The 26043-nt window shown below is 38.4% G+C and overlaps 2 protein-coding genes across 3 annotated transcripts; one reads left to right on the top strand and one right to left on the bottom strand.

The window, feature by feature from the left end:
* The first annotated feature begins 2764 nt into the window (after positions 1-2764).
* On the top strand, positions 2765-16169 carry ggt1b (gamma-glutamyltransferase 1b). Of its 2 annotated transcripts, XR_010166250.1 has the most exons (12): positions 2765-2988; positions 4479-4677; positions 5295-5425; positions 5559-5648; positions 6164-6356; positions 6487-6647; positions 7070-7219; positions 9375-9511; positions 11540-11727; positions 11818-11945; positions 14009-14337; positions 14983-16169. XR_010166250.1 is itself a non-coding variant. In XM_063889059.1 (11 exons), the coding sequence occupies exons 2-11, from the start codon at positions 4517-4519 to the stop codon at positions 12325-12327; spliced, it is 1344 nt and encodes a 447-aa protein (XP_063745129.1). In that variant the 5' UTR covers positions 2765-2988; positions 4479-4516; the 3' UTR covers positions 12328-12527. The 2 variants fall into 2 exon arrangements, 1 of the variants encoding a protein (XP_063745129.1); XM_063889059.1 differs by lacking the exons at positions 14009-14337; positions 14983-16169 and adding an exon at positions 12323-12527.
* A 1579-nt stretch (positions 16170-17748) lies between these two features.
* ggt5b (gamma-glutamyltransferase 5b) lies at positions 17749-26001 on the bottom strand. Its single transcript, XM_063889058.1, has 12 exons — positions 25713-26001; positions 23683-23810; positions 23503-23598; positions 22830-23025; positions 21608-21768; positions 21341-21487; positions 21055-21185; positions 20093-20280; positions 19920-20011; positions 19730-19839; positions 19529-19639; positions 17749-19297 (listed from the first exon to the last, which is right to left on the bottom strand). The coding sequence occupies exons 1-12, from the start codon at positions 25883-25885 to the stop codon at positions 19151-19153; spliced, it is 1680 nt and encodes a 559-aa protein (XP_063745128.1). The 5' UTR covers positions 25886-26001; the 3' UTR covers positions 17749-19150.
* Between the last annotated feature and the right edge of the window lie 42 nt (positions 26002-26043).

Genomic DNA, 26043 nt, shown 5'->3' on the forward strand with positions numbered 1-26043 from the left:
GAATGAAAGCCATAGAAACGATGGCTCTATTGTTGAGCAGAGAGAGAGATATTCATCCATCATCACCTGATGTATCCCCATCATGCTGGTGCTAAAGTCTAATTGCTCTTACTGGCTCCGTCTGGATTTTGCTGCCCACCTCATTCTCAGGGTCAATGATTTCCTTTTTTTTCTTGATTTGAGCTGGCAGCAGATTCTGCATTTAAGAAAGTCTAATACAGAAAGTACAGAAGGTTTCACAAAAGGTTTGTACCAATTTACGCTGTCTTTCTGGGTTATTTAGAGTTATGCACCATGGTTAATGGTCACCATTCCCTCTGGAGGGCCGAGCTGGCAATACATGAGGAGTCATGGGTTTACAAAAGGAGGGTTTTATTTCCCCAAATATGATGCTGGCAAACATATCACGCTAACGTAATACAAAAACACTAAATCGACCTATCATTGGCCAAAAATGACCACAAAGGGTAACATTTAAAATGGCTGAACCAACAATTTTTAAAAAAAAAGGCGTAACACAAAGACGATAACTTAGATACAAATACAATTACAGAGGCCCACCAAGGAAAGCACCACCAAAACTGATGTTGTGTTACAGAAATAAAGAACATCTCAAAACTAGAAATCCCAATCCCCCCCATGACTTGGTACATCCTGATTGGCTACTTCCTGTATTTAACAGCTCTGTTTGAGGGGCTGCTCTGGCCTGACAAGATGTAAATCCAGCAGCAGCAGCAGCAGCAGCCAGAAGCGGTGTCACCCTCAGCACTGGTAACTCAAAGAAACAGAAATTAGAACAACTAAAGACAAACTTAACCAGAGACAAACTAAAGTGTGACTGTACAGAAGTGGACTTGCTCTTAAAAATTGCAAACTAATGTACCGCCAACAAAAGTAAATAAACTACAGTATAATGTAGTAAACACTTATCTGTTTGCTAATGTTTGTGCAAAAGATCAGCAGTCAATGAGTACACTATACACTGTTCACTATATAGTAAACAAAGGTGTTTGTTTACTTTATAGTGAACAGTTTAACCTTTTTAATATTCTTGTTTCCAGACAGATGCAGTGAACTCCGGGAGGTTTTGGTGCAGGAGGTGTCAGGGTTGACAGTCGGAAGGATTTCCCAGGAGCAAGCATGTTGTGTAAGAAACATTTTATTTTTGATGAAGTATTTTATCCTAGAATGCTAGTTCTCCCCCTGTCCTGCCTCTCTGCATGTGTCACGTCAGTGTCACTCTGTGGTTGATGAGATTACAACCATTCAAGGTGTATCAAGTGAGAATAACTGACTAAATGTTTATTTAATCCTCATGGTACTGAGTAAAGTGGTGCACCATGCAGTGTTAAGTTAAAAGTAGAGCTACATTTCTGTTGAGGTGTTTCAGTGGTGGCAGCATGATCACTTATATACAGCCTGTTGATTGTCTTAGCACCGGGACAGCACAGATGTGTCATATATAAGCAAGCTGTGACTTGCATTCTTTAAGTACCAGAGTCATTGTGTTAACAAGAGAAGAAGAAAAACACAAACACAGTAACTGACTCTAACTTAAAGCTAAAATTACTAACTGTTTGCCATTAATGTTTGTACACAGCTGGCCAGATGGAGGCTTAGAATAAAGCAACAGTGGCCTCTCGTACTCATTAGCCCCAGTCTTGTGAAATAGAGGATGCATTTCCTAAAAAGTGTCCATTAAATCTACTTGTCACTTGAACAGAAACTGAAACAGTATTCCAGCTTGTGGGTGGCAAGATAAGTGCTATGTTTGCCTACATGCTATGCTCTTCTTTAAGTTTTTGTTGGAAATAAAGCTGTGTCACTCGCCCTTTTGATATTTTGTACAGCTGATGGACTACAGCTGTGAAAACATCAACATTCAGTGTTGATGTTTTCACAGCTGTAAATGTGCAATGCAGGGACCACTTTTGTGAATAAAAACTGCAATTATGAAGAATCCTTGAATGGTGCTTTTATACGTTTGTTTTGTATATGTAAAATAATATACATTTTAGAATTTGCTATAATATAATTTGCTGTTTCAGCTCCATTGCATCATTATTTAGGGAAAAACATATTTTGATAACGCAAGTTACTACAACCTTACCTGAATATTCGATGGGGAACTATATTCAAGGCCGGCTGGCTGTTTTAAATCAAATTGCAAATGCCTCCTTGGGTGCCTTCAGACTATCTGGATATCTGATTTTTTTAATTGGAGGCTGCAGTGGAAGTTTAGACGGCCAATTTAAAGGAGACTTGAATAGGTTGCAGTAGGTTTTCTGGGATAACCTGTTTAAGCGTTTCCTGGGGTACTCTGTCAGAGTTTAGTAAGTCATTTGTCCTTTCCCTGTTGGCCTCCACCTATTGGCCTGGCTGATTATTTAACTGACCCTTCTCCCTCAGCTCCGCACACTGTTCCCCTGCAGTTTGTTCTTAGTGTTCTTCCCTCCCCTCTTGGCAGATGTGATTTTTTTCTCCCTCGCAGCCCTGAAAGGCTTCATATTCCTGGTGAGGAGGCACTTTATTTAAAAACTTAAATATCAAAGGTTTTCTGAGCCTTCATGAGGAAAAAACAACAGTGTTTATTCTAGAGCTGCTTTGCATCATAGCTTTGAAACAGAGCCCTTCTTTGTCATTTTGTGTCATGTCATATGTCATCTATTTGAAACAAACCACCTGTGAGTTAATCTTTGTCACAGATAAGTGCCTCTGCAGATAAATGACTATTTATCCAATCATTTGTTGTTTCCTTATTAAAGGGATAACATCTCAAGGTGTATTTCCTGTGTCAGACAGCACCTTTTTTTTCTCAACTTGGTAACATAAGATAGTTGTTTTTATGATAGTCTGGGTTAACGTTTAATGACTTTGTGATAGTTACATATGAAGAACCGCAGTAAGCCTTTTACCTATCAACAGCCGCAGATCCTGGTGTACGCACGCAGTGAGCAGCCTGTTGCTGACGGCCCGAGAGGAATAAAGGTAAGATCAATTATTATAAATGAACAGGATTCTTTATCTTTATCATTTGCGTGGTAAAAGGGATTCTCAGTTCTTGTTTTAACTCGTTGTAGCTTTTAATTGCAGAAGGAACTTTGTCCTTTGAGATCTGAAGGCAGGTTACTTTAATGGTTTGTGTAGACTTGCCTTTGGCCGACCCAAACGTGTGCATGACAGTAGGCTTTAGGGTTCGGAACAATGTTTTTTTTTTAGCTGATTTAATAATAGGTGAGAGAGGCTCAGAATAGGAAAGTCTAATATTTTACAAACTATCCTGGTTGTTTGAAATACCACCGAGGACTATAATGTAATTAACAGCCATTCTCTGAACTTTCTGACCAATGAACAGCACAGGGGATGAATGGATGATGAATTTGGATGCCAAAAACAATAACTAAATAAGTTGTACAAAAAAATAACTCACCAATGCCGGGTGATTATGTTACTGTTACAAAATTGAAATGCAGGTTACTCATTGTTTACTGTACATACGTCCTGTTTGCTTCAGCCCAAGGCCTTTTTCTGTGATGACTTTCATTTGCGTTGCCTTTGGCAAATATGCAAACATCATCCTGTTCGTAACTTCCTGCTAGTTGTAGCAAAGGCAAACAGAACATGGCTTCCAGCACTAACGGACACTATAGATCCAGCGGATCAGAAAACTCTTCTTCTTCTTCTGCTTTTTATTGGTCTTATTGGCTGCTGTCACTGCATCACAATAAGAACATCTCAGATAACCAAACCTGTTCACTGATTCAAACAAGTTACTTGAATGTGAGTGGCATTAAAGGTGAGCTTACCACACCTCTGTAGCCGACTCATCATGTCTGTTTGAAAATAATTGGCTAGAGGCTACATTATCCACTACAAACATAACACATACTGGCTTGTGTGCTAATTTTATGTTCTTAAAACCTAACTAGGTGAGGCTGAAATATAGACTCAATGGCTCCATCTCCACAATCATTATACTGTATGTGTCATTCTCTTTCACAATAGTTAAGACGAGTAGTGAGCCATGACTGCGTGTTAATGAGTCCACAACTCATATTTGTTACTGACTTACTACTGATTTTTTTCACCTGTTGACCCATGCTGTAACATAACACAGAGATCCAACTCCCTGGTAATAAGCTGATGTTTGACTTCAGGGGAATGACAGTTTAAAGAAAACCTTCTGGTCAAACATCTTAAATGGTTTATTCTTCAAATGTCCTTAATTTTGTCATGATTCAGACAGCAACATTTTGGCAAAGTTATTTCATTAGGGTGTTATGATGCAATGATAAAAAGAAAAATCCTGGCATTAATTTGTAAATACAAAATGTTCCCATTTGAACTGATATACAATATTATTTTGTGATATTGAGTTGCTTTGTTTCAGATGTAAAATTCAGCTCTTTGAAGCTACGTTTGCATACATTGTAATTGACATGTTTAATTTATTATACAATATGTGTGCTTCCTGACAGGTATTTAATAAAGCATTTATTGTTCCTGCGCTACAAAAATGGCAAAGACAACAATAATTTTGGCCCTGGCATTGCTGCTGCTTGCATCAGTCACCACATTCTTGGGTGTGTTCTATGGTGTGGAGAGGATACCGGCTGAGCAGGTGTACCTGAAGGCAGCAGTGGCAGCCGACGCTGGGCCGTGTTCAGAGGTTGGCAGGTGAGAGCTTACATACTCGAACATCCTCAAGGGCAGACATGTTGCTCTTCTGTAAACTGACTCATACATGCACAAACACGGAGGCATGAAAGCTGCTTGCACATATAGCCATCACCATGCAAATCCACGTGAACTTGTTTTATTCTTTGCCAACAAAGGGTCTTAAAGGGGCCCCTTTGTGGTTTTCCCTTTGTAGTGTGTTATATAGGTTTAGTTCATGTAAATGATCTGCAAAGACTAAAATCCCAGCGTGGCCTCTTTTATTACTTCAGTTACATAATGACATCACTATGTAACACACACTTCTATTGGCTAGCATCAATCTCAGACAGAAAGTGAAATGAGGTGCTGCAGCACAGGCAGTATGAGAAAAGTAAAGCACTTTATGAACTTTGAAGAATGTAAGCAGTAGAGGCCCAAAATAAAAACATGAACCTGTGAAGGAGCATATGTCCTCTTTAAGGTCTTTACTGTCCTCTTTAAGGTCTTTACTGTCCACTTTGAGGTCTTTACTGTCCTCTTTAAGGTCTTTACTGTCCTCTTTGTGGTCTTACTGTATGTGTAAAAAATAATCCTCTACTCCTTCCCTTCTTGTGTTTTTATAAATGTTACCGCAGAGACATACTGATGAAAGGGGGTTCTGCAGTAGATGCCTCTATAGCTGCTTTACTATGTGTTGGACTTATGAACGCTCACAGTATGGGCATCGGAGGAGGACTTTTCCTAACCATCTACAACGCCAAAACTGGTACACCTTTAATAAAACATGCATCACCACCATTAAAGCTTCTTCTGTTTCCTTTATCACTGAAGCTACAAAATTGTATGATTTGCTCATCATCTTAATCCTAAATGTGATTCCTGATTTGTGATGTACGCAGGACTGGTTGAGACAATTGATGCCAGGGAGACGGCTCCACGCAATGCAACGCAGGACATGTTTGGGAACAGTACAGATTTATCCCAGAGAGGTAATGTTTAGCTTGGGCTATCAGACGTAGAAAAGAGCCGACGTAAGTTTCGGTTAATATTATCAAAGACCTTGTAATAGCAACAGACAAAAGAGGAAGTGCACTTGAACATCTTGAGAATTCAGACTTCTTGACTGTCTTGATTTTTCTGCAAACTGTTGTAAAATCTGTTAGGGGTATAATCAGATTTTTAAACACTTAATGGGTTTAGTCCATTCAATACTAATTGACCAGCACTTGTAGTGGTTTGGCTTATTTGAAATGTTCCTATCAGTATTTTCCTTGTGGTAATGAGTTTGTAACTATATTGTTTATTGCACTTATTGTAAGTAGATTGGATAAAAGTGTCAGCCAAATGACATGTGTTTATTATTGGAGAGCTCTGAGCCCAGGAAAAACAACGACAGTTGGGTCTTACAGGTCAAATCCCACTGTAGTATTTTTACCAGTGGCCTAAACATTGTCCAAATAACTTATGAGGCAATAATTTAAATTTTCATATCTATGGTCCCTAGGAGGATTGGCTATCGCTGTACCGGGGGAGATTCGAGGTTATGAAATGGCGCACAAACGACATGGCAAACTGCCTTGGAAAGACTTGTTCCAGCCGAGCATTGCTCTTGCAGAAAAGGGTTTTCCTTTGGGCAGGGCACTTGCGTCTGCTATGTCCAGCCACAGGAATACCATCATCAAGGACCCAGCCCTTTGGTGAGAGGCAACTGAAGAAGCCTTATATCATTTTATGATAACCTCACTGGCTTAAGCCTCTGAGTCCTACTAATTATTCCTTTAAAGCATGGTACATTAAACTCTGCATCTTTATTGTTCTCCTTTTCAGTGAAGTGTTTTGTGGGCAAAATGGGGACATCCTGAAAGAGAAGGACACCATCAGATTTACCAAGCTTGCAGAAACATATAGGAAAATAGCAGAAGAGGGTCCTGATGCTTTCTACCATGGACCACTGGCCCAGAGCCTTGTGGATGATATTCAGGCAGCAGGTAGTATTTTTTTTTTTTTTAAAGACGATGAGCATGGACTATAAATATATTTAATCATATGTCATATTGGTTTGCTGATGTCATTGTTATAAATAGTAGCAAGTTTCCACTTTTGTCCTACATAGTAAAACAGTTTTAATTTTTTTGACTTTATTTTATAATAAAAATAGTTATTTCTGCAGATTATATCCTTCCTCTCTACCCACACAGCAAAGTAATCTCACACACAAGGACATTATGGTTATCATCCTTACTGCCAAGTTTCTTATCACTAAAACTCATTTGCTCAAAAGGCTTCAGGAGATATATTAAAATATGCTAACATGCACCTCTCTTGGCACAGCTCATTTCCATTTAAGGATGATTTGTTTTTCCAGCTGTGTCTTAGTGTGCATTCAGTGTGTGTGTCAATCCGTGTTTAGGCGGCATCATCACAATGGAGGATCTCAAGGATTATGTGCCTGTCTTGGATGAAAAGCCTTTAAAGGTGGATGTGGGGGAGTACACCATGGCTGTTCCCAATGCCCCCGCTAGCGGCCCTGTGCTCTCACTGATATTAAACATCTTGAATGGTAAGTCTTGATGCTTTGTCCAAAAACATCCTGAGTGGGAGTGCTTTAATGTGAGATGCCTTCACTTTACCAGTCACTCTCTCAGACTCCACTGTGAGCAACATGCTGATCTACTGTACAGTAAATCTACTCTCAAAATAAAAACATGTTAACTATAAGTTAGCTAACTGGGTATCTAGAGCACACACTACTATAATATTTCATACATCATGAAGAAACAGTTTTTTTCTCTCATATTAAATCAGGCAGAAGAGGTGTGAGACTGTTATCATGCTGAAAATATTGCTGTGTAACCGTCAATGTTTGCATGTTTTTACCGTGACCATAATCCTTTCCCAACCTAACAAAGTTGTTCTTATGTGGTACATAAATTCATGGCTCACAATTTTTCCACCCTAAAACGATAGTCAGATACCGATATGAGCCTTGAAGCAAATTTCATTTCTTGAAATTCATACTGGTCATTTTTTAAATGCTTTTTAAATGAGGGATGCTTGTATTGAAAGTGCATCAGGAGGCACAGATGCACTGTGGAATATTGTTTGCACAGAGAATGGTGGATTTTGTCTCTCATCCTTTAAAAAACACATTCAAATAATATTTTGAAGACCAGTTGGAACTATAACAACAAAAACCTCATTAAGTAACCTGATTATTGTGTTAGGATAGACTTGGAAACTGTTGAACCTTTCCTATAATGACTTTACTGACCCCGCATTTCATCCAGCGGCACCATTCATACTGAAATATGTGCTTCTGGGCAAATATATGAAAAGTTATTGGATGGCTTGCCATTACATACAGACATTCATGCAGGGCGGTCATTAGGGTGCAATTCATTATGGTGATTTACTCAGCTCCAAGGGCAATTTTGATCTTAAAAGTTTTGCTCTATGCCATTAAGTCAAACTAAAATGCTCTGGTTTGTGGGCTCAATACAAATTCAAGAAAAGTGAAAATTGAATTTGTTCAGGACAAGATTGATACCACTAACATAGCTTTATGCTAAGTGTGACTATCTGCTAACATAGCCTAGCATACCGATTAGAAACGAGGAAACAGCTTGTCTGTCTTCTGTCAAAAGGTAACCATATTTCATACTACACTTTTTTGTGTGAATTATTCAAAAGAAAAGGAATAAGCATATTTCCTAAAATGCCAAACCATTTATTTTACAAAATATGTGATGGATCAGAACAACTTTATATGACAAGCACACGGACAAACTACATACTTTGTTTTTTAGTTATGACGACTTAGATTGTTGATGCTCCAACAATAACAGATGGTGTCTCGAAAATAGAAAAAACCAATAAGCTACAAAAACAATATCTTGTTACTTCCTCCAATTTAGAGAATGAAGTTAAAACACCTGAGGGAATGACTGTGTAACCCTGACAGAAGGGCTTTTGTTTGATTGAAGTTATTACGATCCAAAGATAATTGCGGTCTGTGTAATCACACCTGAGAGTGTGATCAGCAAAGTATATGAGCATGTTGCTAATCTAATCATCGCTAACTTGGTCCATCATCATCTCCATCAAATAATCATAAATTATATCTGGCTGGTTTAACTTTCTCCTATGTTGGCTTTTCATTTCTGAGTTTCAAATTGAAGACACTGTCTCTGCTATTTTCAGTACAGTGACAGTGTCTGCCTTCCAGGATAAGACAAGAAACTTCCGTCTAAAGTAATTAATCTCTGTGAACCTTTCCTTTCCTCTGACCGGCCACCCACACATGGCGGCCCCCCTGCCTCACACGCTAACACTAATCTTACCAATTTACCTCTAATTGGACACAGTCCAGTGGTGAAGGCTCCTAGGACACAATTCAGTGCCTTCCCAAAACCTTCATCCTGCAGATTTACCGTGACTCCTGCCCCTGTCTGACAGCTGAAACCCATCAAACTAAAACTCTCTCTTCCCTCAGCCTCCCCTCCTGTTTCTCCCTGCGGCTGTCAGCTCAGGGTAATACCCATAGTCTGGTCACAGCGGCTTTTAGACTAAAGAATAACATAGGAAAGGAAGGATACGGCTAGGTCAAGTGCATTATAGCTGTCTCCTCTCCTATACCTGAACAGCATCTGAGTGAAGACAGATGAGTGAAGCTGTGGAGTTAATCGTGTAACTGATAATTGTTTTATTTTCTACAGGGTACAACTTCACAGCAGAAAGTCTGTCAAGCAGAGAGAAAAAGATTCTAACCTACCATCGCATCGTGGAGGCTTTTCGCTTCGCATATGCAAAGAGGACCTTACTTGGGGATCCGAAGTTCCTCAACATAACCAATGTAAAGTCTTGGTCTCTGCTTTAAACAGTTTAAAGGTCACCTTTTATGCAAAATGTATTTTTCACGTCTTTAATACAGTAATATGTGTCCCCTCTGTGTAAGAGATTCAGAAAGTTTCAGGAAAAAATATTCTCTCTCTTTTTTTCCTCATCCATCTTTATAAAAACCTGTCAGAAAATGAGCTGATCAGAGTTTGGCCATTTTGTGATGTCACCATGTTTTTTGGGATTGTGCAACCATTAACCGAAGCCAACCAAGGTAACAACCTCCCACCTTATCACCTGAATCTCCTTCTGGGAAAACCATTATGTTTTTTTAAACAAAACACTTTGCAGAGGGGCGTGGCCAGCAGCAGCTCATTAGCATATAAAGCTACGGTCACAGAATCAGCACTTTTGAAACAGGGCTGAAACAGTGAAGTTTATGGCATGCTACAATGCATGATGTGTTTGGTATTTCGAGCCAAACACTTCAGAGACACGTTTTGTATATATCTGACCCATAATATATTGTTGAAAAACAATATAATAGGGGCAGTGAGTAACGCATTACTCTAATCTGACCACTTTTTTCTGTAACAAGTAATCTAACGCGTTACTATTTCCAAACCAGTAATCAGATTAAGGTTACTTATCCAAGTCACTGTGCGTTACTATTTTTGTTTGCTTTCTTCTTGCGTCTTGGGGAATGACGTCCATGCGACAATTAAGTCACGTTTTCAGCATGAGGACAACTCACGTGTAATACCATGCAGAGACACAAACGTAAACAACAATGGAGGGAGGAGAGAGATGTGCGTTTTCTAGCTGGAAATACAATCACTATTTTGAGGTTTTTGAGTCAGCTAAAGATGACAATATTAAGGTTCGTTGTACTCTGTGCTGGAGACAAAGTGCTATCTAGCTTCAAACACACTACGTCAAATGTGAAGAAACATTTGGAGTCACAGCACCGCACACCACAAAAGCTGGACCTCGGTGCAAAACCTGTTAAGTGGAGGAGAGATGAAGAAGTTGGTCGGGCGGTGGGTTGGACTCATTTTTATGTTGAGGCGGAGGGGGGGGGTTGTTGTCGGCAGCTGCTGAAAGTAACTAATAAAGTAACTTGTAATCTAACTGAGTTACTTTTAAAATCAAGTAATCAGTAAAGTAACTAAGTTAATTTTTAAAGGAGTACTCTGTAATCACTAATCAGATTACTTTTTTGAAGTAACTGTGGCAACACTGAATAGGGGACAGTTAAAGTGTTGGTTTTAATTTCTGGCGTAGCTTGGTGTATTTCCCCTCTTGGCTAATTGGGTTGTGACGACACCCTTTCTTCAGAGCTTAAGAGAGCTGGGGAATTGTACACCCATCCTTCACTTAATGAAGACCTCATTTCAGCAGATGCAGTATTGTCAGCCACAAAGTCTTGTCTTTAGGCCCCGTTGAGACCTCTTGCTGTCTTTTATTTGATGCTTGCCTAATGATCACCTAATGCCACAGGCTTTATTGTTTTTTTAATTTATTTTTCTTGAATCCCCTTTCATGCATATTCCACTTAAATTAAAGAGTTGTTTTTTTATTATTGAAAAGGCTTCTTTTTTTTTTAACATAGAGGCATTTTATTATAAATTCAGATCATTTCATAATGATTATTAGGGTACTTTTTGCCTTTGTTATATTTGTTTCTCTAATTATTACCAAAACAATCTATGTGGTTACTTTTAGGTTCTCATACGTTTTCCATATCAGCACACATCCAGGGAATCAGAACCACCACAGTCAGAAGTTTTAATCAAACGTGTGACTTACTGTATTCTTTGCACTAGTAGAATGAAAAGCCATTCCCCTTTGAAAAAGTCTGTGAATCTCTGCTACTAAATCCCATAAACATGAGTGACTAGATTGTGCCTGTTGTGGATTAACAGGAACAATGATCAACTGTCCAGAACATGAATCAGTACTTACTGCAAAAAAACAATACTAGAGAAATACTTTTCTCTAAATCTATGGCCTATGAATTATTTTCCTGTCTCTCTTTCCAAAGCTCATCAAGAATATGACTTCAACCTCTTATGCCAATGACCTTCGTGAGAAGATCACAGATAACACCACACACCACATGAACTACTACGAGCCGGAGTTTTACATGCCTGAAAACCACGGGACCGCTCACCTCTCTGTGGTAGCAGAAGATGGAAGCGCCGTGGCCGCCACCAGCACCATCAACCAATAGTAGGACCTCCTAACTAAATCTTTTTAAATGTTGGTTTATGTGTCATGTTCCCCTCCCCTGTTTCTTAAATGGTTATTGTTCTCATGCAGTTTGGGCTCCAAGGTTATGTCAAGATCAACGGGGATAATTCTCAACAATGAGATGGACGACTTCAGCTCTCCACTCATCACAAACGGCTTCGGAGTGCCTCCTTCACCCAACAACTTCATCATACCAGGTCAGAATAAAACACACACAGAAATGCACATAATTGCTCTCAAACCAGTAGCATTTTAATATACAGTGGGGCAAAAAAGTATTTAGTCAGCCACCAATTGTGCAAGTTCTCCCATTTAAAAAGATGAGAGATGCCTGTAATTTTCATCATAGGTACACTTCAACTATGAGAGACAGAATGGGGGAAACAATCCAGGAAATCACATTGTAGGATTTTTAATGAATTAATTGGTCAATTCCTCGGTAAAATAAGTATTTGGTCACCTACAAACAAGCAAGATTTCTGGCTCTCACAGACCTGTAACTTCTTCTTTAAGAGGCTCCTCTGTCCTCCACTCGTTACCTGTATTAATGGCACCTTTTTGAACTCGTTATCAGTATAAAAGACACCTGTCCACAACCTCAAACAGTCATACTCCAAACTCCACTATGGCCAAGACCAAAGAGCTGTCAAAGGAGACCAGAGACAATATTGTACACATGCACCAGGCTGGGAAAACTGAATCTGCAATAGGTAAGCAGCTTGGTGTGAAGAAATCAACTGTGGGAGCAATTATTAGAAAATGGAAGACATACAAGACCACTGCTAATCTCCCTCGATCTGGGGCTCCACGCAAGATCTCACCCTGTGGGGTCAAAATGATCACAAGAACGGTGGGCAAAAATCCCAGAACCACACGGGGGGACCTAGTGAATGACCTGCAGAGAGCTGGGACCAAAGTAACAGAGGCTACCATCAGTAACACACTACGCCGCCAGGGACTTAAATCCTGCAGTTCCAGACGTGTCCCCCTGCTTAAGCCAGTACATGTCCAGGCCCGTCTGAAGTTTGCTAGAGGGCATTTGGATGATCCAGAAGAGGATTGGGAGAATGTCATATGGTCAGATGAAACCAAAATAGAACTTTTTGGTAAAAACTCAACTCTTCGTGTTTGGAGGAGAAAGAATGCAGAGTTGCATCCAAATAACACCATACCTACTGTGAAGCATGGGGGTGGAAACATCATGCTTTGGGGCTGTTTTTCTGCAAAGGGACCAGGACGACTGATCCGTGTAAAGGAAAGAATGAATGGGGCCATGTATCGTGAGATTTTGAGTGAAAACCTCCTTCCATCAGCAAGGGCACTGAAGATGAAGCGTGGCTGGGTCTTTCAGCATGACAATGATCCCAAACACACCGCCAGGGCAACGAAGGAGTGGCTTCGTAAGAAGCATTTCAAGGTCCTGGAGTGGCCTAGCCAGTCTCCAGATCTCCAGATGAAAGTCCGTGTTGCCCAGCGACAGCCCCAAAACATCACTGCTTTAGAGGAGATCTGCATGGAGGAATGGGCCAAAATACCAGCAACAGTGTGTGAAAACCTTGTGAAGACTTACAGAAAACGTTTGACCTCTGTCATTGCCAACAAAGGGTATATAACAAAGTATTGAGATGAACTTTTGTTATTGACCAAATACTTATTTTCCACAATCATTTGAAAATAAATTCTTTAAAAATCCTACAATGTGATTTTCTGGATTTTTTTTTCTCATTCTGTCTCTCATAGTTGAGGTATACCTATGATACAAATTACAGGCCTCTCTGATCTTTTTAAATGGGAGAACTTGCACAATTGGTGGCTGACTAAATACTTTTTTGCCCCACTGTACATAGATTGGCTGTTGGACAGTAGCGTACACAGAGGTTGATTTGTCTTTCTCAACACTGCCCTTTAAGTTTTTACCTTCTAAATAAAGTTTGTCTTATCAAATGTCTCCACCCCGCTCTGGAAATGATTCAATCAAAGCTTATCTTTATGGGTGATAACCTTAGTAATCCGAACGAAAGGGCAATTAGTTACAAGCCACTTGTACACAAAGGAGCATGGCAACATACAGACAAATACAATTGGGAAGGTAAATGTGGAATAAATTCTAAAAAGTGATTCATTTCTATCACATACAACTTGAATCTTAGCTACATAGGGCCATGTTAATGTCATTATTTCAATAATGTTGAACATAAACACATAAACACTGTATTAATGGGTAACTTACACTGATATATAATATAAAATCTGTTTAAAGGAAAGAGGCCAATGTCTTCCATGTGTCCGGCTATCCTCTTTGATAAAAACAACAAAGTAAAGATGGTGGTCGGAGGCTCAGGAGGAACGAAAATCACAACTTCTATCGCTCAGGTAAAATTGCAAGAAGTTACATCAACGAGTTGTATTATTTCAGCTATGTAATTACTCCTTGGCTGTTTGGTTATAATTGTCTCAAATGTCTGCTGTTTTGTAGGTGATTTTGAGGCACTGTTCTTCGACTATGATCTGAAAAAAGCTGTGTCGGATCCAAGGCTCCACAACCAGCTGAGTCCCAATGCCACTGTAGCAGAACCACAATTTGACAAAGTGAGTCACAAACTGAAAACAACACTGACATATGTGAACACTGGCAGGGCTGTGAGTGTGTAGGGAGACAATCCCTCACACAAAAGCCCAGCTAACAAAAAGCCCTTCTAACACCCAGGAATTTCTTCATTATTTTCACCTACCTGAATAAATGGAGAAAAGTATTTCGGCACTTTTGTGGTGGTAATAGCCTAATTTGTCAAAAAATAAGCAAATCCTCCTATATTTGTGAAGGGTTTCTGCCAAACTTGTTCATCTCATTATCATATATTTTAAATGTACCATTGAGGGTAATGAATGGAAACATGTATGTAAAATATTTATAAAATATTTAGCTTCCGATGTTACCTCTAAATTTTGCATGATTTTGAAATCGTATCAATTGTGTGTCGGGCAGCACATCCCACATTTCTGACTTAATTGGAGATTTATTTTCACATATATTACTCAACATGAATTTTTGAAATGGGCATTATTCCGAAATCATCAAAAAGTTTTTAAACCAAGACTCTGAAAAAAGATTCTGAACAGCATTTTTGATCTCTGCTGTGTGCTAAAAAGATTTATCTTAAACATCATGACACATCTATTCAGTTTTCTTTGGGTTGCACAAGGTATGCTCTTCATATTTGCTCCTGTTTGCAGTACATCCTGAAAGGTCTGGCATTGAAGAACCACGAGGTAGAGTACCTCAAATCGACAGGCGCTGTGGTGCAGGCGGTGGCTCGCTATGATGACGGACTCCACGCTCAATCAGATCCTCGCAAGTGGGCGTACGCCGCTGGGTACTGAGATCATAAAAACAACTCTGATTATGCACAGAGCCTGTAGCTACATGAACTTTGACACCAGTGGTAAGAGCTGAGAGATTAGAGACTTAATAAAAAACAAGGAAACGACGTTTACACCAATTGCTCTTTCATTAAGATAGAACATTTTTTCATGACACGCAACTCAGATAACAGCACATTGACTTTTACTCACTTTGACCGTGAAACAAAACGACCCAGTCTGAAATTAATTCAGAATATTTAGTCTCATGTCCACTGCATTTATATGCAACATCATTTCAAGTGATAAAGAACTGCACAAGCCATTAGAAGTTTAACCATCATCAGTGTTTTTTTTAACACCCTCGGCCGTAAATGTTTCCAACCCCTGTTAATGAAGCACTTTTGTAAATCATTAGCAGTGTAAAGCTGTTCATTTTGTTTTCCTTTAAAGGTATGATTTGTGACGTCCATGGTAATTCCCAACAATTAAACATAATTAAATTAAATAATCTTTTAGACTTTAACATATTTCACCAGGATGTTCATAAGAGGTGAGAACAAACAAAGGGGAGGGCAGGCATAACCCTTTTTTTAAATAAAGGATCATAAAACCTCAGGGACAAACAGTCCTAATGACTTACTGTACAGTAATTTCCCGTAGCCGTGAGTGCAATCGCCTGTAATGACCCCATAACAATATCACAGCTGTCTCTGCTCACTGTCTGGCTGGGATTCAGGGCTCTTCTTTTCTCAGCAGCAATGTAAATGTGTTACTTAATTATTCAAATGTAAAAGAAAGTGTAAAATGATCCTGCCTTTATCCAAGTTTTGCTTGAAATGTCTGGTTTACCTGTGATAGAAACTGTTATAACACAAATAGGTTTAACATTCACACCACATATTTATTTACAATCTCAATGTTTATAGATCACAATAGTTTTTTATTGTTTTTATCAAATTAATTGAAGAGTTATTCTAGATTATTTTATTTTCCTTCAAAATAAACACTTGAAATGAACATACTGTGATAAATAAAAACAAACTGACTATGTAAAAGTATTTATGGTCTCGAGCTTTAATGTTTAATCAGGTGATCCCCACATGCATGAACCTAAGGTTGTCAATAACAAGACTGAAGGGGCTTTCACACAGGAGCTGGGATATTTTAGTGGACACCAAAGTGGAGCAGCAACCAACGGAACGATTTCCTCATCCGTAGAGCCATGAGATAGCACTCACATGATTGAAAACATGTTTATATTCCTTTTCCTTTTATTGTGTTTCCTATGGATCAATGAATGGAGGCAATAAAGTCAAGGCAAGTTTATAACATTAATACACAACGGAAAGTACAATGAATGTCCACAGTCAGACTCATATTGGGTACATCAATATTTAAGGGGCCCTATTATTCTCATTTTCAGGTTCATTTTTGTATTTTGTCCCCCTTACTTTGACATGTTTCCATGCTTTAATGTTCAAAAAGCTCTTTATTGTTCTCACCCGGCCTCTGCTGCAGCACCTCCTTTCACCCTCTGTTTGAAACCAGAGCCCAGTCTGCTCTGATTGGTTAGCTGGCCGGCTCTGTTATCGGTCAACCGCTTAGAGATGGCCCGCCCCTTATCCTATTTCGTACAATGCGTTGGAACGCTAGCCAATAGAAAGTGTTAAATAGTGATGTCACTGTTACCGAGATAAACACAAGGGGAAGGATTTTAGCCTTTGTAGACTATTTACATGCACAAAAACCCATATAACACACAACAAAGTTTAATAGGGCCCCTTTAAATGCTATGCGAATTGGTCCTGAAATCGGCAAGTACTTTTTAAAATGAGTGACTTGCACTACCTGCTGATGTCTCATTATTTTCTAGAAATATGAGATGATAAATGCAAAAATGAACAATCACACAACAATTTTCCTTGAAGGCCCAATTAAGCATAATCTGACTTCCACATAGTCATAATGAACTTTTGAGTTGTGCAACAAAGACAATTTACTTTCCCCTTAAGGCTCCTAAAAGTTGGTGCGTCAATGTCTACGTGGTCTTAATTTAAACCACATTGCATCAAATAACATCAAATACCTCCTGAGAAAAATCTACTACATCAAGGGTGTGACTAAAAGTGTCAAAACAAGCAAAGTCAGAGAGTCAACACTGGATTATATCACCGCTCATGCTTTAAGTAAAAGAGAATGTTGGCTTAGTGTAAATGTTGTTTTAAATGAATGTTATTCATACAAAGATGGTCATTTTATGAAGCGATGAAGTCAAAATGTATCCAGATTAACTCATTTGTCATACAACAAGGAAAGTGAGGCTTCACACAGACTTAAATTTGCATGTTCTCATAACTTACATCAAGCGCCTCAAAGGAAAACGGAGCAGAATCCACTTAAAAAATCATTACTAATTCATAGGTCTCTCTCCTGAAATGTATCTCATTACTGCTTCCTTTGTTTCACAGCTCAAGTGCTGCTCGGAAACAAGGAAACAGGAAAACGTGACGCAGATTATTGCTGATCATACTATACTAACAATAAAGGATTAATGTTTGAAAAGCTGACGCGTGTATGTTCAGTAGGAATGAGCCTGAGCAGTGTCTTTGGTTGAAAAGCACATCTGGTGACAATTACTCGTCTTTTTACCGATTATTTTTTATTGTAAAATCACAAATATTCACAGATAATAATTGTAAAAAATGTGTAACTACTAAACATAACATTTTCAGATATTAAAACACAGAAAATTACATGTTGCTGGTATGAAAATAAAGTATTTTTCTTTAGACAGTGCTACTAGAAAATGTGCCCAGATAATAAGGTTGTTTCACATACAGTCACATTTTTAGGGTCACATTAAGTCAGAAGTTGCTTAAGAAGGTTTACATGGCTCAATAAAAAAATCCTAGAAAGAATTATAAAGTTCAGTGAGGAAATAAAACATTCTCTGATCACTGTCTTACTGGTTCTCTAAATATATATATATATTTAAATACAGTTGCCTTTGTGGATTGCTGCCGAAATATACTGTAATCCCACAGACCATTCAAGCAACTCTCAGGAGTATAGCTTCATGTGTATTGTGTGTCAGTCCACTTAAAGAGGATATATTATACTCATTTTCAGGTTTATATTAGTATTTTTTCTAATATAAACCTGAAAATGATTTTTCATCATACTGCCTCTGCTTCAGCACCTCTTTCACCCTCTGTCTGAAACCAGAGCCCAGTCTGCTCTGATTGGTTAGCTGGTCGGCTCAGTTGTGAATTGTGAACCGCTTAGAGATGACCTGCCCCTTAACCTATCACGTACGATGTGTTGGAGCGCTAGGCTATAGAAGCGCGAGTGTTACATAGTGATGTCAGTATGTTCAGGAAGTAAACAAAGGAATCAAATGGAGGCATTTCAGGAAGGGGGGGGTGTTAAGCACTGTTTAAAAGAAGTGTTTGAACAATGGCTTTTGAAGGCCATTTACGTGCAAAAGAGCCTATAACACTATAGAAAATAGAAAAAACAAAAAGCATTGACAGCACTGGCATCATTAAAAGTGTCTTGATTGATTGAGTAGCTCATCATTGAAGAGCCTCAGTATTAAGCGAGCACAAAGGTTTAAAGGGATCACATTTATTGACGCACAGTTTTGTTCTTAAAGGAATACTTCACCTCTAAAATGACCAATAACTCATCCTGTTACCTTGTATTGGCTGCGCAGTGAACGAAGAATCAGAAAAAGGAGAGGCTGTGATAGATTGAAGTAAATAAGGCCCAATTTCCGAATGGCAAAAATATTTCACATCTGGTTATAATCTTTCACACATCTCATTACATTCTCAAACTCGTGTTAAGCACTGCTTAAAAGAAGTTTTTGGATTCTGTGAGAAAATAAAAGTTTTCTTCAAGAATTCAACATAGTGTGAGTATTTTACACACAACTGGTCAATGTTTTGGGGCGAAGTATTCATTTGAAAGGCTAAAGGTTGAGTCATTCTTTAGTGCAGATATTTACAGGAAGGTGCGTCTTCGTGGTCTTCCGTGGTCAGTATCCTGCTGACTCTCCCTGCTTCCTGTGGTCTGATACAGCTGCAATGCATCCATTCTCCATTTCCACAGCATTGACAACATTTAGGAAAAATTTCCAGTTCCCAGATTTGTGTCCAAGAGCGATGAGGCCATCTTTCACTGACTGAGAGCACAAAAAAAGCCCACACACACATTAATACCACTTATCCTCCCCACTCTTGGTTCCAAAGCTGATTACAGGTCAATTGAAGCAGACTTTGTACAATTATGTTGTGGCTATCTCTGTCAGAATACATTAACACAAGTAGAGATATTATTCATTAGATCGACGACACAGTCTGGTGAATCTAAATGTAATTAATGGTCAGTAAGGAGGAGCACATGATTATCTCACCTTGTTAAAACCTCGCTCAAAATTCAGGTAATTACTGGAATCGACAAACACTATAGGCGCAGCAATGGCATCTTTCAGATTCATCCCCAGCCACAGGTGGTTTATTATAGACTGCAAAGATAATTTTTTTTAAAAAGAACCATGTAAGCACACAGATAGGGAAATAGTAAACCAATTTGCAAACAGCTTAATCAAAATTACCGATGCCATTGCGGAGGTTATCAAGCTTCCTCCCGATCCACCAATCACAAAAAGTCCTCCAGACTTTGACTCAAGTATTAACGGAGTCATTGAGGAAGGAGGCTGTTCATCTGCAACAACAATCACACTCCATATCAGACTGAGAAGAAATTGAAATTTTAACTGAAAGTCGTTGTTTTTGTGACTTTACCTGCCCTCACTATGTCTGCTCTGTGACAGAAGTCAAGCAGCTCATTGTTCAGAATGATGCCTGTTCTTGGAGAGTAAATGCCTCCGCCAAAACTGCAAAACAAAACATAGTAGACTTAGCAACTTTAAATAATATAAACTAGATACAGTAGAAATAATAGGCTTTGTGTTTACACTTGGTTTATGGTGCTGGTGGCAGAGACAGCCAGTCCTTCTTCATCCAGGACAGAAACGTGGGTCGTCCCAACACTATCCCGGGAAGGCTTGGCATTGTTGTAGTAGGAGTTCTCATGGGTGAGGTTGGAAAAAATCTTTTCTGCGATGTTATTGATGAAGGAGTCATTGATCAAATGATCTGCACTCTGGAAGAAAAACAAAAACATCATAATGAATCAGGAAAAAGCTGGGGTGATTTGTTTAGTTTTTGTCATTTCTGCCTTAATTGTACATCTTTTTGTGTAAATAAATCAGGAAGCATAGGGAGAAAGAAGGGGGTTATGACATACAAGGTCACCAGACAAACTAGCTATATAGACAGTTTTGACATTTACCTGTCAAGTTTTAGATGAGAAGATTGATACCTTTTACAAATAAAAGAGGTACCAACCTTTCCATTAAACTTTTAAGAAAATGTATTTCCAAAGTTTAATAAACCTGCTTTATTTTTATATTTTTGGGCCATTCAACATTGTTTAAGAGCCAGGAATGTGAGTGTGGGGATTTCTGGTGTATGATTTAATAAGGGTTTTGATTGTTTATATTTTGGCATTGGGCTTTGTTTATAAAATTATTATTATTTCTGGATCTATTATGGGTTGGATCAGTTGGGTTACATGCATATGGGCGGCACTCACAGGTAATGTAATAACCTCTACACCTGTGTGAGGTATGTGTGGAAGAGAGGGTGAGAGGGTCACTGTATTTTTTGTTGACCGCAACCTTTTCACAGCTGGATTATTCAGATAGTATATGTCTGCAAGTTGATGATTCAAGGCACGAAAGCTTTAAGCTTTCCGGTAGTTTTTTCTCCCGTTGCTACATATAGATTGCCCAGAAACTGCATGAGGATTTTAGATAGTATCTTATAAATATCTTTTTGCTCTAAGAATAATGGGGGGAAAAAATCAGACCCGAACCTTTCCGTCATTAAAATAAGGATCGTTGATGCTCCTCTTTTGTCCATTAGCAAATTTAGTTGCTTCTATTAGGCGATGATACATCTGAATCTTCTGGTCAACATCCAGGGAGTTTTGATTGAAGGGAAAATCTGTGAAAAAACACAAAAAATAACACATTATAAAAATATTATGCTTTACAACTTTTTTATAATCCAGTGTATAGAGGCAAGATGCTAGAATGTAATTCAGTTGCTACACTATGTCAGTTTAAGGGATTGCAGGAAAGTCATTATGATACATGAACCTTGCATGAGTTTGAGTATGAATGCCAGCAGGGGGCCCCCAGAAGGAGGTGGAGGGAGATGCATCTTGGTGTTTCCCAGAGAAACTGTCCATGCATCCTTCACCCGCACTTGGAAGGACTTCAGATCCTCCATCGTCATAGTCCCACCTAGAAGAAACATGTTTATACAAACAGCTTGAACTCTTTACCAGCTGTATTTTTTTTTCTGTCCATTTACTTTAAAGGTAGACCTCAATCATCACCAATTTATGAGGAAATTGCACCAACCTGCAGCCTTTATGTCTTGGATTAAGTCTTGTCCTATCTTGCCAGAGTAAAAGGCATTTGCCCCCTGCTTGGCAATTGTTTCCATGGTTTCTGCAAGTTTAGGAAACTTGACGATGTCTCCTGTGCTGAGAATGGCTCTGTTTTTGTTGCAGAAAATTTCACTGGAAAAGAGAATTCATGTAAAAGCAGAAATTAGAACATATTTGTATACCTTTGAGTTATTAATGCTGCACTTCATTATTTGTGTTATTTGTGGCCTTTCTGGTCCCCTTTGTTAACAAATAGTGCATGCATTTCATGCAATGTATCTTAAACCACATACGTTATTTGTGCAGACTCATCAATGAATAGTCTCAAATATCCTGAAGGAATTTGTTTTGCAGAGGCAATCATGCCCATTCAAGCCTTTTACACCAAACTTCCAGCTAATGTCTTTATGAATCTTGCACTTAGGAAAAGCAATATGGAGCTAAATCAGGGTCATAAGTTTTGATCATTCCAAAAAATACAATTTATTTGAAAGATCAAGTTTTTATTCTGTACTTTGAAAAACACGATGATGTGTTCAAACAAAAAATGAGTATTTAAAATATTTTTTCAGGTTGAATATTATTTTGATTCAGTTCAGCAATTTTTGGGAATAAAATATTTATTTTCATAATTCACTTTTATACATATTTTCATATTTGAATCCTTATTTTATTCAGTTGCTGATTGTACGTTTTCAGATTCAGAAGATTCTTTTTTCCGTTTCACTTTTTATTTCACTTCTTTTTCTTTTGCTTTCAAATAAATTGTAATTTTTTGAATGATCAAAACTTATGACCCTGATTTAGCTCCATAAAGCAACAACTCACAAAGCCATTTCTAAAAGAAGGTGAGCACAAAAGTGTTTAAATGAGCATGTGGACTGGGTGAAACTATTATGCAACATGAAATCCTGAACTTAAACACTCAATTATATATTCAATAGTTAACTCAGGGTTATAAACTAGCATTTAATAACTTAAAACTGGGATTTATAGGAAAGCCCTTTGCTCAAGGGTTTCTGCAGGGACACTGATGAGAAAAGGCTTACTGATAGTTTTTCAGTGTCCTAAAACCTTTATGATCATCAGTGTTGCTACAAAGTAGATATTCTAATAAGTTATATTTTTGCCCACATTTTTTGGAAACCTTTAACAGCCCTTTATCACTATAAGCAGAAAGTGAGTTGCTCTACCAGATGGATGAATTTTCCACATGCACTTTCACTAAAGGAATTTGCAGAAGTTCCCCCAGATACAGCGGCAAAGTGAAGCCCTCTCTGGCCAGTTTAATTGTTGGTTCAAACAGCTTGGCCCAAGGCAACTTCCCATACTGTTTGTGAACTGCTTCGTAACCCCGCAGCTCTCCGGGAACACCGATCCACTGGCTGCCTGTAAGGTGGAAAACAATAAAGCTGTATGAAATCAATGATGGGGAAAAAAAACAAAAATGAGCTGGACTTATTTGAAAAAGAAAGAGGAGCAATAAAGCAAACATTTGCTGTAACTCAATAAATATATTTCCATATTTAAAATGTTTAATGCTAGAAAACAACATCTTACAACAGCAGTAAGAGCTGCTGCTGGTGATATTTAAAACATCTGAGCAAAATTTAAACTTAAAATGTGTTTTTCTCAAATCTATGTGCTCTGTTTGAAGGAGTTTGGATTACTATTCTCTTAGTCCACTACCTAGAGGACATTTCAAAGGGAAAAAATGGTGATGGTGTTGAAAATAAGCCAAATAACCCATAAGTAAAACACGAACAGAGTTAAGGGATTACTGTATACTGCTATGACTATAAGAGGAAGCATGGGTAGGGATTTTGCTTTATAAACCACTATAAACTGAAGGACAATTCTGCCTACCTGTGGTCAGTTGGATTGAGGTGGGACAGTCCTTTAACAGGTTTGTTTTAGAAGACTTTGGGACGGTTTCTCTGAAGTTGTACACTTTAACGTTGCCTAAGACAAAGATAAGAATTCATAATAAAATCGGATTAATCAACCTTTATCATTTAAGGTCATCCTAATGAATGAGAAACTCACCTTTTTTGTTTCTTATGGTGAAGATAGATCCTCCTCCAATCCCCATGCTCTGAGGATTGATCACAGAAGTGCACAGAAGAGCTGCAATGGCGCCATCTACTGCTGATCCGCCTTGCTGTAGTATGTTCCTGGAAAACATTTAATTTTACTGGATTCATGAGGTATGTGTCACCAAAATGTCAACAACCCAAAAATGCACTGCGTAATGGCCCACATACAGGCACACAGGTGATTTTTGTATTGTTCTTTAAATGATTGCAACACTGGGGTTATTGCTTAACAGTTCCAAAGTGGCTCAGCTGCCAAAAGGCAAGTTTGAACCATGTGCTGCTAAGTAGTTGGAGGCGTCTCCAAAAGAGCACATCAATGGATCTTTTGTTGGTTTACTGAGGGACAAGATATAATACTGCCATGTAGTTTGATTGGTTCCACAGTGGAAAAGGTCACAGGAGGTCAAATGATAAACTAGAATCTAATAGCAATAGTCCAATTAAAGGATACTCATGTGAACATTGTAGACAGAACAACACATGGTTGATTGTTTATGTCTTTCTACAGTAGATAATCATAAATGGATCAATGTTATGAAGAGGATATGACTATATGAAATACAAACATGACCAAATGTAGACTGTATACTCTGTGGATACGGCAAAACACATTTAGAGATTTCTTTGTATGTATTGTGGAAATGTTTGCATTTTGTCAAACCTGAGCTGTTATATGTGTGAGTAAAAGGTGGGTTTGAGAAAGAATAAAGATTAGAGAGACTCTGTTTGTACTGCAACTGCTGCACAACGGTTTCTTTCCTGAAGAATGTGTTATGCTAATGATACAAAAGAAAAGTCCCCTTCCCTTCTCTCATTAGAGGAACATTCATTGTCTCTGGTGTGAATTTGGAAACATTCACAAGGACAGGAAGAAAAACATCTCTGCAACTGAATACAAAAGCAGGAAGATTCGTTATGCACATTCCTGTTTGAAAAAAAACTTTCACCTTGTATTCTGCATTTGGAGTTGTCATGATGACAGATTGGTTGCATCATTTTTTTTTGCTCACTGAATAAATTAAAGAGTGCATCAAATAAAATAAATATATATCCTCAGTATTAACTTAACTGTTTGACATCAGTTTGTGGGTTTCGAGATAGGATTTTCTGTTACATTCACATATAACAGGATAGTTCAGGAAATAAATTAACAAGAGGTGAGGAGAATCAGGGCTTGTCTGCCCACATTTCTGCAGGCATTATCTCTATTCCTCAAACAGAGCCTGTCAAATCTCTTAAACTGCTTATCCCATTGCTCAGTTCAGCTTCTCAGCTGCAGGAGTAGGGAGGTGCAGTCTGATAGCATACAGAGCTCTGGATAACTAAAGTCTGAATACAAATACATTTGATTGGAATGCATAAAAAAACACAACGTTTTTAACATCCTTCCATCTCCAATGGTGTAGAGTAACTCAGTGGATTTACTCAAATACTGTACTTAAGTAGAATTTTGAGGGACTTGTAATTTACTTGAGTTTTTCAATCGTCTGCTACTTCTCCCCCTCTACAATTCAGAGGTATGTCTTGTAATCTTACACCACCAAATTATTTGAATACCATTTAGTTACTTTACAGATTTAAATTAATGATGTGAAATATAACACTTGAGTAAGACTTTAGTTACACCTGGAGTAAAATGCACAAGCTACCCTGCAGTATAGAAGTCATTAAAACTAGCTGCACTTTACTTCACATATTAAAGCATAAGTAATTATAATCAAAACATATAATAAATATTCCGAAATGGACATGCATAATTGGTACGTTTGGTACTTTAAGTATATTTTGAAGGTAATACTTTTGCACTTTAACTTAAGTAACATTTCGAATGCAGATACATATTTTTATTTTTTTAACATACTCTGGTATTTCTACTCAGGTTCAATATCTAAGTACTTCTTCCACATCTGTCAATTTCCACAAAAAATGTTAAGCAAAACTCCACTCTGGTTTCTTACTATTGAACAAAACTTGATTTACCTGCCAATCTCGGAGCAGCGTCGCGAGTCTGCAGCCACAGCCGCGCGTGTGAAGCTGCTGCTCGGACACTCTTTGTCCACCAGAGAGACGACGCACAGACAGACCAGAGCAACCGCGCAAAGTAAACCAGCCGAGATGTAACAGCACACCAGGCAGGGCTTGTATTTGGCCATTTAAACTTTCTGTGGAGCAAACTTTGTGTTGCAGGGAAACTGTTGCTGCTGCCGCTCAGTGCGCACTCACTATGAACATAATCCTGAAGTTATACCCCTCCCCTTCATCATTTGGCTACTGTTATGAACTGAACGTGGATCAGAGGGACGGATTTACA

Source organism: Eleginops maclovinus, chromosome 8 (assembly GCF_036324505.1).
Source record: "Eleginops maclovinus isolate JMC-PN-2008 ecotype Puerto Natales chromosome 8, JC_Emac_rtc_rv5, whole genome shotgun sequence".
In the NCBI taxonomy this organism is placed as follows: domain Eukaryota; kingdom Metazoa; phylum Chordata; class Actinopteri; order Perciformes; family Eleginopidae; genus Eleginops; species Eleginops maclovinus.